The sequence below is a fragment of the Limulus polyphemus genome, unplaced genomic scaffold, assembly GCF_000517525.1.
Source record: "Limulus polyphemus unplaced genomic scaffold, Limulus_polyphemus-2.1.2 Scaffold729, whole genome shotgun sequence".
Taxonomy (NCBI): Eukaryota; Metazoa; Arthropoda; class Merostomata; order Xiphosura; family Limulidae; genus Limulus; species Limulus polyphemus.
Genome location: NW_013666339.1, coordinates 289,389 through 305,172, shown reverse-complemented (window position 1 = coordinate 305,172; position 15,784 = coordinate 289,389). Strand labels below are relative to the sequence as shown.

General features: G+C 34.7%; 1 protein-coding gene across 1 annotated transcript in view; it reads left to right on the top strand.

Annotated features, from left to right (window-relative positions):
• The window catches only part of LOC106460212 (membrane-associated transporter protein-like), a 21,737-nt gene that overhangs the window by 2,639 nt on the left and 3,314 nt on the right, over positions 1-15,784 (top strand). The window contains exons 2-4 of the mRNA XM_013919896.2: positions 8,434-9,546; positions 12,205-12,286; positions 12,455-12,630. Of these exons, the coding sequence (XP_013775350.1) occupies positions 8,809-9,546; positions 12,205-12,286; positions 12,455-12,630 (996 nt within the window). The 5' untranslated portion in view covers positions 8,434-8,808. The remainder of the gene's footprint in view (positions 1-8,433; positions 9,547-12,204; positions 12,287-12,454; positions 12,631-15,784) is intronic.

The following is a 15,784-nucleotide window of genomic DNA, read 5'->3' as shown; positions in this document are numbered from 1 at the left end:
GCATATATTTCTTAATATAACATTTTCTTTCGGTTTAAATATAGTTTAAAATAATATATGTTTATAGAAAGTGAATTTTTAATTGATGTTTAGTTTTATTTAGGATAAGAAAGTCTAGAATTTGCTAGAAAAAGAGTAAAATTTCGCTTTTGTTATAGTCACTATCAGCTTTCTTATGTTTAACGACACTTATTGATATCATAAATATTGAATTGAATTTAACAGAATCTTATTTCAAAGTGAAATATCTATAGAAGTATTTAAAAACTTGCAGTTTTTCTTCGAAAGTTCTTGGAGTTCAACTTTTTTGGGGGTATACAGAGGGTTAAGTACAATACTCAATGGAGTTGAAAAACAAAGGAATATGGATCATTTTAGTGAACCAGGACCACCCATAAAAATATCTGCAGCAATTCGTACCCCAACCGTAACAATTGAGAACCCACGAACAACATAATCGAGAAATATCTCTCACTGGTAAAACTATGCAAGTCGCGTGCACACAAGCTGCTATTACGATATATCCGTTGCATACGTCAAGCAGTTGAAGAATAAAACAGTTATTTGTAATATTCCATAAAAAAGATATACCCTATAGATTTCTGTGCATTCGGATTATTGAAATTGCACTGGGAAATCATCGTCCTGAGAACTAGGTTAATTTTGAGAAGTATTCGGAGAGGAAGGGTATGCTTTGAACATAACAGTTTTACCATGAAGCCTGTTGCAATGCAAACTACGCTGCACGACTAATGTCAAGATACACGGTGGTCAACTACAGCATAACCAGACGTATCAACAAGAACTGTAACGACGTGGTGAGGCTCCAAAATCATAATAACATAACGTATTCAGCGTCTGTATAGATTTTTTTCTTACCTGACCGAAAAGTGCAATTTGACCATTACACTTATAGTGTACCTACAACCCCAAAGTGCTGAGCAAATGTTTTTGGCAAGGGGCCACAAACCATGAATTTGTGGATTTACAGTCTAATCACGCAAACTGCTAGGTCACACCCGTCTCAGATGATCTAGTATTGGTGTTTGATTAAAGATGGCATAAGTTTGATCTCCTCTCTACAACTGGTGAAAAAAATAGAAACATTCATTGTAAACAGCTTAATAACGGGTGGTTTCGCCCATGGTTATTAGAACTACTTCAATTCTTTACTATAAGACATGTGCAAGTTTCTAAAAGATAAGGTGAAGAATTAATTCCATTCCTCAGGATCACAATTTGACATAAAGCACGACGATTAAATGCCCCTCATCTAAATCATAACAACTGAAGTTTAGAATAAATTTTGTATTTAGAAACTGGTAAAACGGCCCCACTTGAGGCTATCTTATCATTTGCCACTGACGTTTTCAATTCAATTCAGTTTTATTCACGTGATAGATAATACAACATGAATAATTAATAACACAGGCCCGCTTCATAAAAGTAGTTTTGGTTTTAACAACGGATTGTCCATACTTCAGCTATGCAGATTTCGAAAATAATATTCTTTTTTTTTTCTATCACGTAAGGATTACTTGCAAACTGGGAAGAGAAAAAAAAACTCTTACTCAGATCAAATTTACAGTAATTTACGACAAATATAAAAGAATATGTTTGGGTCATTTACGCACCCACTTGTTGCCATAGCGCCGAATAAATAATATTAAAAAGGAAAAACATTTCAAAGCGCACTCGCAAACAAATGTTATCCAGAAATGACACGTCATGCAGCTTGTTAACCGTTTATATACTAGCGGTGTGTTTCTAATGGGTCCTAGAACGATCGATAAAACTCTCACGTAGCAGTTGGTCTAGAGAAACCTATAGCCACTGCTTGTCAACATTTTAAGCATAACAAAATGTGATACCGATTTCAATGAAAATGATTCACTTATGTAAAATTACATATGACGTTTTGTGAAAAATATGTACGTGATGGAGAAAAATGGATGTCCTTTTCGGATTCAGCGTACAAAAATTACTGTAGAACATGTAAAATTTTCAAGACAATAAAACCATCGCAGGCCTGTTTAATTGATAATATACATTTTATTCGTTTATCATGTGACAAACATTTTCAATGTTCAGGCCTGTGTAACTTTAGTTACAATAAATCTAATACATGAAAAGGACACATAAAAGAATATATTTACACAAAATGCATACCCTTGAAAAGAAAATAATCATTATTAATTTATAAACAAATGAAATATATATAAATACCAAAACACAATAGCGTGTAACATAATAGATACCACTAATTTGTAATAGTATCATAATTTTTTTTTAATTAAATATACAAATAACCAAGTAAATCATACTTTTAATCAATAGTTTTTGAAACTTACATTTCTAGTAGGTTAATTTCTCTCACATCATTGGGTGTAGCCTTCCAAATTTTTACCCATATATAAGCTATTGAACATTGACCTATTTTTAAAGTGGTATGTGTTAATTCTTGTACAGTGTTGATAACTAGGTGTTATTAATTTATTTATTTTTTATCATAGACATGAAATCACCCACTAAATAATAATTTATTCCATAAACATTTAATATTTTGTTTGTTGAAAAAACTGCTACACAGTATCTCGACAATTTTAACCCAAACTTACTTTAATATTTTTTTAAAGAAAAAGCAACAATGGATTCATATTTTTATTTTATTTGTTACTAACTGAAGTACCCGTCCCTTAGATGGAAGTTATGTAAATTCATGATTAATGAAAGTTATCTTAGGACATGTAAAGTTGCTTCCCTTATATGTAATTATAAAACGCCCATAAAAACCGCAAAACACAAAATATGAAACTGTAATTTTGTATGTATCTCCCCATGAACTCAACAAACCTCTAAGCCAAATTTGGTGAAGATACATCAACAGGTGGAGAAATAGTGGTAAAATACGCCCATAAAAACCGCAAAATTCAAAATGGAAAACTGAAAATTTGTATGTATCCCCGCATATAACTAATGAACCTCCATACCAATTTTGGTGAAGGTACATCCACACCCTGCAAAGTAATTACATGGACATACAACATACAGTACTATTATATTTATATAGATAACTATATATATATTGCAACGACCTTTCATTAAAAAGCAATCACATGATGAACTGTGTTTCTTTTACAGTATATTCAGCTGTCCATAATTTCTTTTTTTTTGTGAAATCAAGAAATTGAGATTCCCTGAAATATCTATGCTATAACTATAAAAACAAAGTGAGATTTCCTGAAATATCTATGTTATAACTATAACAATAAAGTGAGATTCCATGAAATATCTATGCTATAACTATAAAAACAAAGTGAGATTCCCTGAAATATCTATGTTATAACTATAACAATAAAGTGAGATTCCATGAAATATCTATGTTATAACTATAACAATAAAGTGAGATTCCCTGAAATATCTATGTTATAACTATAACAATAAAGTGAGATTCCATGAAATATCTATGTTATAACAATAAAGTGAGATTCCCTGAAATATCTATGTTATAAAAACTTTAAAGTGCTTATGTAATGAGTAGCGCCCAGGTGGGCTTAATTGTTGGAGTTTCAATTAAAACTACTCGTTACACCAAATTTATTTATTGGAGGATTTGTCGTGACGAATGGAGTCACAAGTCGCTAACTCGAGAAAGTTTACAGTTAGACTAAAGACATAAAGACTCAGGCCAATGGTTAACTCTTAGAATAACATTTATTTAACATTTAATAACTTCATAAAACCTTACAACTTCAAACATTAACTATATTGGATTATTACTTGCATTAACAATTTTATTCAGATACAGTCACAATTTTATATACTTCTACACTAGCTGATTAAGAGAGAGAGATTATACTTACAGTAGAATTTGGTTTGATAGAGGTCTTAGCCACGCTAGTCATTTTCATTTTCATCTCTTCAGTCCTGGAGAACTTCAGAATTTACTCAACGGATAACTTCAGTCTTGGAGAACTTGCTGGAGAACTTTTCTTCAGTCCCGGACAACTTAACTTTTCAGCCTCTGACATGGGCTTTTAAACTATCTTTTCTATGTATTATTTCGACCTACTAAATAGGACACAGCATCACCCACAAGTAGTCCTGTGCTCCTATTGGCTACTTTAGGGGAATTCCCGGGCTAAACCAGAACCAAAACTCTCAAGTAATTGGTCATAGATAAGTGGTGTTAGCCGGCCGCCCATTCACTTGTACTGCTACACCCATGTACTGTAATTAATACCACCTCAAAGTGCCGATATGACTCACCACATCTAAACTTTTCTGTAGCTTTCTTAGTTCTAAGAGGGCGAGATCAACAATTCTTCAAATTGTCATATGTACTGGTGTCTTCATCCTGTTTCTAGGCAGCATTTCTACTAACTCTGCTGCTGACCTTGGTTACTGGTTTCCAAGCTCGCTTCTCAAGCTTTGTTTTGTAATACATGTGTCTTGTTGCTTGTTTCTAGGCAATACTCCTTACATAACTAAGTTCCTGTTTATCAATTCTCAAGGCTCATTTTGCAAGCTTATTTTGTAACACAGACGTCCTCTTGTTGCCTCTTTTCTTTTTATATATATCCTTGACTACTTGCTTATACTAAAAACCCTTAAGTTTTTATTATATGTATTTTCAACTACTAAAACTCTGAAGCAATTTATAAAATTTCCTCGAAAATTTTCAAGTTGCTTCAGTTACCTAAGATCAAAGTTGTTCAAAATAAAAATAGAAGCCACACTTTCATTATTTACGTTCGTGCTCTTTCTCCAGTATGTATATGTATGGGTTCAAGTGAACAATAGTAACAAATAGTTAATTTTAATGACATTTTATGAATAAGCTCTCTAATTCACTGTTCTTCTTTTACACTTGTCAAGTTTATCGATACTTGGTTACTTAAAATGTCAGTGAAGGTGATTTGGCTGTTTATGAGTACATAAAGAAAGTTAATTTTCTCTGATGAAATATTTTATTGAAAGGTTTTTTTTTACTCTAATGCAGTATAAAACTGTTTAGAAACCACATTCGTACACTAAAATTCCCCCCCCCTCTCGGGAATGTTACCTCTTTACACACACGTAGTTCGTATTTATTCAAAGCAGCTGTGCTAGTTCTATGGAAATATCTGACAATTTGAAAAGCTTAAAAGCAAGATTAAGGTTGTTATGTCTAATCAGTATTCAAATGATACACTTATATAGCTCCATTTAAGGACACGCTCAGATTTGTAATATTTATATGTACTTTTTAAAAATAGATTAGGCATTACTTCATATATCTTTTTGCACCTAACGAAAGCTCTGCTGACTTAGATAAGGAGTTAATCCACTAGCAACTGCTAGTAAGGCAATTTCTAAGAAAACAAACAACCACACAGACTCAGCTCTAGTAGATCTAAACAGGTGTGTTAATTGAATTTAACCATCTTCCCTTTGTAATTGTATTACCAAAATATTGCCTAAGGATCAGTGCATACAAATTATTTAAAAACGAAATATCTTTGTTTGTTTGTTGTTAAGTACAAAACTACACAATAGGTTATTGCTCTGCCCACTGTGGGTATCAAAACCCAATTTTTAGAGTTACAAGCCCTCAGCCTTGCTACTGAGACACCAGGGGAAAATCTTGGTTTATATAAACTGGTTTTTATGTCACGAAAGGTTGTAATTTACTTCCCAAGAATATGTTATAGTTGACTATGTTGTTTCATAAGTCACTGTATGACAAGCATGGCTTCTTTTTTTTTTCAAGATAGAAAATCGTGGTAACTCTTTTGCAGTGTTCACTGTGGTGCCACGTGGCAGTAGCTGAAACTAGTCAGTAGTGTAAGCAAGAAAAGTGTGGAAATTCAGCCAGCCATTCGAAAGATTGGTAAAATCTACATCTCAGGAGGATCAAGTTCCATTAAAAATTCGTTTACACGCATCACAATACACAGAAGTTAATTTTAAACTGTCATAGTAGAAACAAAAATAATTGTAAATATTTTAAATCCTGCTTATACGCATTAAAAGGTGTATTGGAAATAATTATGGAAGCAGTGAATACACCGATATAAAATGTAAAAAAAAATTTGGGAGTGCCCCCCCCCAGTTGTATAAAGGCACACCAAATGATAGCTTACTATGACTGTCTGTCATTCGACCAATCACAGAGCGCCACACCAGCATAATGCCTATAAGAATACAGTAGGGTAATTAATGCATTCATGGCTCCCAAGACAAAATGCCCCATGACAAACGTGTAGAAATCAGGGTTCTTGCTAGTGAAGACTATTCCATGTGACAGGCTGAATAAAAATGTTCTGTTTCACAGGAGTTGTATGGACACCTTGAAAGGGGTACATGAAACTAGTGTTGTTGATAATAGAAGTGGAGATCGAGGTAGATAGTTCAAACCTTTCAAATTCAAAAGTGTTTTTAAGTAATTCAGGACATGCTTTTTACCTGATACTTGACAATCCAGAAGAGACTGCACTAATATCCTACCTGGTGTTAATGTTACCTCCAGATTAGAACACACATTAGCATGAAGTGGCTTCAATAAATGTGTAGTGCTAAAAACTGCTTAGGAGAAATAATCTAACCGAAAAAGCTGAAATATATATTCCACTTCAAAGTTAAATAGTTTGGTAACAATCAATGATAGTTTGTTTGAGAGCAAAATATTAACATTTTAACGGTTAATGTACAACATCGATAGTAAATCACCTTTGAGGATCAATACAAGCGTGAGCTTCAACTCAGCTAATGGTGTTGAAAGTCTACACAACATTGGTGACACCTTGACTGCTGACAGGCATAATTAATTTCCCATCCATCAGGTAATTTCTTCGGGAACAAGGCTTGTTTAGCAAGAATTCATTTTACAGCAAGACATTGTTCCCAAGCATGCACCAAATGTGGTGAAATTACCCACAAAGTAAGAGTCCAATTTAACACTTGTAACCATAGATTGGCTTTTACAAAGCTTCAGTACGAATGTTATTAAGGCTGCATTGGTTTATATGGAAACTGGGAAGGTCAAACGGCAACCAAACGACTTGGCTGAATTGCAGTTATTTATTGTTTGTGGCTCCTGAATGTTTATCACGATCATGTCCATATGTTTTCCAATTACCCCCCCCCCCCCAACTAGCTCAGTGGTAATTCTGTGTGCTCATAATGCAGATAGCTTATTGTGTAGCTCTACAACAAAACAAACAAATTCCTGTGTATGAGCAAAGAAGATAAAACCATAAAGTCACGCATAATGTCCAAGTGTGATTGCTTCCAGCAACATACACATATATCCATCTCAGTATTACATATTAACTCACACGTACATAATATAAGTTTTATCAGTAACCCTAAAACCCATGTTAGTCAAAAACATTATCAGTTACTCTTTCCATGTACTGGATTGTATGTACACTCTGTGACACTGACTGTTGAGTCAGCACAACACAGTTCCAATGATATCGCTAATATAAAAATAATCAGTGTAGAAACACAGCAGAAATGACTATTAGTTGTATAACTGATCAGCTACTACATTTTCCTTGACTGAAAAAATAGGACCATATGTCATCATAACTGATCATACAAGTGCCACGTTATGTACATTGGTAGAGCATTTTCAAGTTCACTATTGTACGAAAAGTAGTTTTGAAGTTATGTTGGGTCCTTCTGTTACTCCTTCTGAAGATCCTGATTAGTCACACAACAAGTCCATCTACAAGCAGGATAGTCGCTACACGCATGGTTAACTTTATAATAATCCATTAGTGTTTCCATGTTGCTGATCAAATGATGATACATAATAAAGTTGTACTCTTGAAGTAGTTTTATTTAGTGAATAATAATATATATTTTTTATATTTGTAGGTTTATCACCTATTTCAGTATCATATGATGCACTTGAATAATCAACTTTCTATCATGACAGCAGTGATAATTTTATGGATTTACAATGTTAAATCCGGGGCTCGATTCCCCGTGCTGGACACAGCAAGTAGCCCAATGTGGCTTTGCTCAACAACAAACAAACAATAACAGCAGCAGAAATGTTCGGCAAGTACTATACCTGCAAGCAATCCCTTCTTTACTCTACAGTATCAGCATACAGAAACTGTTAACATAGAAATCACATATGCAATTACACACTACATACTCTTCTATTACTGTGACAATAACTCTCCAATCTCAAAATCAGTAACTTCAGAATCCTAAATCAATAGAAAGTCCTGATGACATTTCTCCGTCATAGTCAACTGTGTTTCTTGTATATTTCACTCGTTGTGTTCAACTTCCTTTAACTGATGTACTTCAGTAATCTTATTATCTAACACTAACTTTTATCTTGCAAAGGTTAGCTCAGAACAGGGTCCTTGAATTACCGCTATGTAAACACAGTTTCAAAGCTAGCTTACTTAAATTTCTCATTCTTTACAGATTTCATCCGTTCTATAGTCTTGTAATCCTGGGAATAAAAGAAATTCTGCAAGTGATCATCGTACATTCAGTCATTAGAGCCTGAAATTTGTTACAAGCAAGTCCTAAAGACAAAACTATCTTTAGCCATGTAGTTTCTTGTTTGGTACTAGCTGGTATTTATGAAGGTGTGGAATCTAAGTTACTGAAAATCCGAGTAATCATTCGAGCTTGTCTTTTTTGAGCTTATCAAATTCTTCAGTTACACGTATTATGATGAAACATTATCTAGTAAGTTACTTTGAAAATTATATAATTCACTTCTCTCATACAGCCTGAAAAAACAAAGTTGTGTTTAAAATTAAACTATTTATCATATGCCTGTATGATATCAACATGAATATAAACGCTGTGTATGTAGAAGGAGTTGCCGCATTTAAAACTCTACAAACTCGAACCAAGAATTCTTTCCAACTTTTAAAGGAATCTAGCTTGAGCCAGCGAGTAGCAAACATCCAGACTCGTGCCCAGCATACGTTTGACGTCCTAAAAAGCAACACAATTACAAGGTTAAACCGGGGCAGTTTATCAGACGACTACTCGCACATCTATCGACGGAAGACTCGGTGGGAACTTGTGATTCTCAGTGGTGCAGTATGTGGTATTGAATTTTGTTATGCAGCTGAAACAGCCTTTGTGAGTCCTATCCTGCTAGGACTGGGAGTCCAAGTGAGGTTCATGACTTTGATATGGTGTCTGAGTCCACTCATAGGATTTTTTCTAACCCCAATTTTGGGTTCCTTAAGCGACAGATGTTACTCACGCCTGGGCCGAAGGAGACCATTCATCATTTTCCTCTCTATAGGAATCTTCTTGGGACTTATATTTGTTCCCAATGGAAAAGACATTGGACTTTATCTTGGTGATCATGATGAAATATTATATGAAGATATTCAAAATATCACTTCCACTGGTTATATCGCAAGGGATAATCTAATCGAATCTATGGACGTACCAAACATGATACCAGAGAGCTCACCAAACTCCATAGTTTCTACAGACCTCATAACAAAGGTCTCTCGGAAGCTGGAAATGGTGGCCACGAGACAAACAATGAACAGGACAGCTACAATTGTAAATACTGCGCGCACATGACTTCGGAAGATTTTCCCAATGATTGTAGACTCCCAGTTGATACCTCCCATAGAGTAACCAATTGATCCTCCTAGACCAGCCATTATAGTGAAGGTACTGAGACCCAAGGCATGGTCTTGTACAACTGTAACATCCAGAAGATAGGTGCGGGCTGGTGACTGGCATGAATCGGAACATAAGTCTAACAACACAGTGCCGACTACAGTGAATACAATACCCCAAGGATGATGACGAACAGCCTCGTATTTTGATATATTAAACACTGTAGTAGTTTCGGTTTGAATTTGGGTAGGTTGATTTTTTGGGCTTAATGTGTCATCAGAAGTCGCAAATGTATCTTCTAAATTTGTCTCCAAATCGTCTTGGTTTCCGATTTGGTAAAACTGATTTAAACATTCTTTTCCATCATCATGGTAATTGGAGTTTTCTACTTCTTTTAAATGATTTGGATCTGACTTTGTGTTTTCCGAATCATTCGTTACTCCAAAATAATTGTTTCGTAGACTAAGATCTTTGAGAACCAAAGTTTCTTCAGTATCAGTTATATTACAATTCTGTTTCGTATATCCGTACCATTCATTACTAATCTGGATGCTTTCAGTTTCTTCATCGTCTTCATTTGTAAATTTTTGATATTTTCCACCATGGGCCTTGATTTTTTCTTCTGTATTATGCAGAAGAACATCTAAAGGAAATAGAGCAGAAAATTGCCAAATTAGAATTTCTGTACACAAATAACTCACAGTTTTTAACGTACTAGGTAGTAAATTAGTGTACATGTAAGTATAAAGAAACCACGTGCTTACCAAATCGTTTGACAAGCGTTTCAATGATGTAGGAGTAGGTAGAGCAGGACAGAGAGTAGATAGCCATTCCCCAGCATCCATATCGTACACCTTCATAGTACCTCAGGTTCGAGGGGGATCCGTCTGGAGCCTTTGGATCTCCATCGAATATTACTTCCCCTACAAAGTCCGTAAAGTAAAGGGAGTAGCACACCAAAGAGCTCCAACAAAACAGGTTAGTTAAGCAGAGAATTCGTAGAGAGTTGGGCATAAAAACTATGGACTTTAAATATTCTTTCAGAGAATTTTTATTTACAAATGTGTAATGACAGAATAATATTACCGTATATTATGAGTAAGTTATATTAAAACGATTTTGAAGATCCAACTCAGTAAATCACATGACAACCACAGTCGATTTAAAGTCTCGTTTCAACAGCATGGCTCATAACTACATTTTAACATTGTTTTATGTTCATAACGGGTAATGTGAAAAACCGATAGGTTTTTAGAAAGAATATATAACAGCCCTTTCCGACACAAAATATTCATACACTCATATCATAAAAATAATTTAGATCACGGAATTAGAATTTCCAAGATGGTGACATTTCTTGTATCTAATGGTATTGGAAACAAAGAAATATAGACAAACTTAGGGCTCCAGGACCATATAGAAAATAACCTGAAACAAATAATAATCTCAGACATGGTAAGCAAAGTGAGGCATCTTGTAACAGGTGATAATCCATGATCACAAATATCAGCGGCAAAAAGACCCGTCCACGTGCCCCAGGCAATAATACACAACATAATCAAGAAGGATCTCCATCTGGAAAAGCTACAAAAGACGTGTAAAAAAAGCTGCTTCCACGACTTATCTGCTCAACTATTGCACATACTTTAAGTAGCTGAATAATGAGTTGGGTATTCACACTATTCCATACAAAGACCCACTTGACAAGTCGCCGAACACAGAGCCTATAGATTTCTATACGATCGGATTGTTAAAACGGGCGCTGGGAAAACGTTGTCCTCGTGGGTGTGACTAGGATATAACAACGTTACGAGGTCCTTTTGCAACGGAAATTAAGTTGCAGGGCTATTGTCAAGATGCACGGTCGGCAAATAGAGCATGACTATTTTTGGTAGCATGGACTGTAACAACGTGGTGAGGGTCCAAAATCGTTTTAATACAACGTAATTAACCTTTGAATTATATTATATTACGTTTTTGTGTCGTAATTATGCTAGAAAGTATCAAATGGAGACCATATTTTTTTACTTGCTAATTATCAGTCAATAAGAGTTAAATAAGAGGCCTCCAGCATTCGGTGAATTCATCTTCAATCAAAAACTATTCTGCTGATAATATGCAAAACTGAAACAGCGTAACTTAGATTTTGACAAACAGCCTTAACTGTAATTAGTAAATTATTTCCTTGGTTTAGATTTACTTAGCTCTCATTTCAAATTATATATTATTTTTTATGTTAATTATTATATTATTTATTGCGTAAAACTTAAACAACATGAATCAGGTTTTTGGAAATTATTATATATATTTTTAATGTTTTCTTTAGATACATACTGTATAGATTAAACATGGTACTATGTATCAAAGTTAAATCATATTTTAAATAGCTATAGTTAAATAATGTAAAAAATTCAAGGCTCAGGTGAAATTCACCTTTCATTACATAACTTAAGACGTATGCCAGTTTTGAGCTTCGTGTTTCAGTTAAATACATAACTATAAGTAGCCAAGTTAAGAGATACATATACTCTAAGGCATCTTGTAGATATCCTATTTTATTTAAATATAAAACTAATTTTATTTTTTATATATTAGCTTGAAGTATTACTCATACTTGATATCGTACGCACATTTACTATTAAAGTTGCTACAGTAACACATCGATCACTAAAACTAGGTAAGGATGACATGTACAAAGAAAAATACATTTATGTAAATAATATAATATTTCTTATGATCTTCTTCATAAGAAACCCCTGCAAAATTATTTTCTTCTTACAGCATTTGTACTGAAATCAACGCAATAATCTGTTGAAGTTAGCTTCATTTTTGTTCTCATCAACAGGAGCTAAGCCCGTCTACATTGGGGGACAACTTGCTTATTCCATCGGTATGATTGTGATGGCTTCCGTAAAGCACAAACTGTGTGTTATCCTGCTCTCCCCAACTGCTGGAATGATGTATGCTACGTTGTTTACAATGCCTTATCTTCTCGTGGCTCACTACCATTGCAACGAAACGGTAAGACTTACTCTCATAATCCAAAAAAGTTATTGTTGCTTGTGGTAACTGCATTGTAATGCCAATCGTAACTTTTAGAATTTACCACAAAGGGACGTAGCCAGCATTATAAGGAACTTTTTTCTACACAAAGAATTTAAGTGAGTTAGATAAAAATCAAGTGTTTATTGAAAATAAACGAAAAACAACAAAATATTATGGACCTTTTAGACTATTCCCAATGTTGACTTCCCTTGACCATGCCTTTACTACATTCTTACTTCTTGTATCTGCAACGTAGCAGTAAGAATTGCCCCCCCCCCCAGTGGCACAACGGTATGTCTGCGGACTTACAACGCTAGAATCCGGGTTTCGATATGGGCAGAGCACATATAGCCCAATGTATTGTTTTGTGCTTAACTTCAAACAATCAAACCAACAGTAAGACTTGTTCCACATTTTCCAACACATTATCAGTTGTTGTCAGAAGCGTCGCTAGGCTCTGGCACACAGGACCCATGCCCCGAATTCCCAGTTGGTGTCTTGAAATATCAGAATAGAAAACCACGAAACGCCGAAAATTCCCGCGCCCCGAATTTTTGTTGTAACCACAATTTAACTGTAAGAATTGTTTTCACAATCCACCACATTTCTGCTTGATGTCACCAGTTTCACCCTCTTGTGCCACAAACAACCGGAGTTAATCACCGTTTTTATGTCTTTCAGGCGCGAAAAGGTTAAATTACTTAATTATTATTTGTTATTGCTGCCCGTAAAGGTAAAATTTACTTTTATAATTCACTGAATGTTTGTTACTTGTTTACTACAAGGTAATTTCATAATCCACTATATTTCTCGCTTGTTACAGCTGAAGCGTAAAGGAAATTTCTACTTTTATCACCCACCATATTTTCCATACTCACTACCATCACCACAACTAAAAATATGAAATGCTTTTATAATCCGCCATGTTGTTTTTCTTTGCTGTAGGACAGTGATTCTGAGCGTGGGGCGCATGCCCAACAGGGGAGAAATATGAATATATTGGGGGGCAATTTGAAAATGCTACAATAAGAAAATTTTTTCATTTGGGTGTGAAGAGCGAAAAACGTTCCGTGACTTAAAACTGAGTCGTCTGACACGGTCTTTAAATTTGTCATTCATTTATTGCCGGTTATCGCTAGATTCGGATCAGTTAAGCATTAACTTTGTGAGGTGTGGAAGCGATGTGGTAAGTTGCATTGTTGTTCGAATGTTAGTGAATTTCACACGATAAAAAATTATGAAAGTGTTAGTAAGTGCTCTAAATATATAGTTTATTATTAATTAAACTCCTATTTTTTTTGTTAAATTTCTAAATTTTACATTATATTATTATACCTTTTCAACACCAAATTTGTTTTTATATTAAGGGGGCATCAAATTTTTTGAGGTGGGGCATGGAGCAGAAAAGGTTAAGAACCACTGCTGTAGTCGCAACTTAGCCAGTAAGATTGAACTTCATAATACACAGTATTCCTTCACTAGTTCTAATTAGTATCGTTTATTTGTTTAAAGTTAAGCACAAAGCTACACAATGGGCTATCTGTGCTCTGCCCACCACGGATTCTAGCGTTGTTAGTCTGCAGACATACCGCTGTGCCACTAGAGGGCACTAAATAGTATGAAAATAATTTTACCGTTCGCCATATTGCTTACTCAATAAAACCGTAGAAAGATGGTAAATATGTTTTCACCATCGTTTCTCGCTATCCGTATACCTCGTTACCCAAACAGCCATTAGCTCATATTGGTCCCGAAATCGTAATAAAGTAATCATTTTTTGAGTGTTCATATTATCCGCACTGGAGTGTAAACACCAATGTAATGAAATATGTATTTGTGGACTTGCATACAGAGGTTGAGTACGTTATAAAACAATGTTAGACCCTCACCACGTAGTTAGAGTCCATGTTTCCAAGTCTTGTCATGTTCTATCTTACGGCCGTGCATGGTGACAATACCCCTGCAGCGTAATTTTCATTGAAAAAGACTGTCATGTCCAAAGTACACCACTCCTTCCTTATATAGTTCTAATTCAATCCGTTCCACAGCAGCTTCATATCGGCTGCGTTTTTTACGTGATTTGCTTATTTGCATATTAATTTTTTTACCACAACGTACTCGGCCCTTTGTAGTCCACGATGTAATATTAACAGTATTATACTGAGATCTTCCTTGGGGATTTGTATAGCCCAAAAAGGAGTACAATCACCATTGCAGTATATTTCAGAAAAATATAAATAAAGGTTTTTATTTACTGTTGGTATGTTTTCTGGAATGTGCTGTACTTGTCGATACGAAAGCAATGTGTGTTTATATCTTATCCTACAAGCTCGCCAAAAATCTCGAGCAATGAGCAAAAATATTCACTATTCTATCATAATAACTAATACCACATATGTATTTGTAACTTAAGAGATGTGAACTTCTTACTAAATAATCCCCCACGTGCGATTATTCATCTTCATAAGTTTTAATGTATTTGGAAAGCAACTACCATCTCACTGAGTGATAAATAAATAAATTACATCTTTCAAAGATGGAACCAACATGTTTGTCGTTAAGAGTGCTTTTTAATAATCTAATGTGTTTGTTTTGTTTTGATTTCGCTCAAAGCTACACGAGAGCTATCTGCGCTAGTCGTCCCTAATTTAGCAGTGTAAGACTAGAGGGAAGCCAACTCTTGGGCTACTCTTTTACCAACGAATTGAAGGATTGACCGACACATTATAACGCCCCCACGGCTGAAAGAAAGAGCATGTTTGATGTCACGGGGATTCGAACCCACGACCCTCAAATTGCTAGTCTAGAGTCAATCATGTCTATGGATATGTTAAAAACTACCTTGAAATTTAAATATGAAATGTTTACCTTATAGAAAGAAAGAGAAACGATTTCATACATTTGCTATAACAACTGGAAGTAGTTGGAAACTATTGTTACCCATTTAACAGAGTAGTTGGAAACTATTGTTACCCATTTAACAGAGTAGTTGGAAACTATTGTTACCCATTTAACAGAGTAGCTGGAAACTATTGTTACCCATTTAACAGAGTAGTTGGAAACTATTGTTACCCATTTAACAGAGTAGTTGGAAACTATTGTTACCCCATTTAACAGAGTAGTTGGAAAC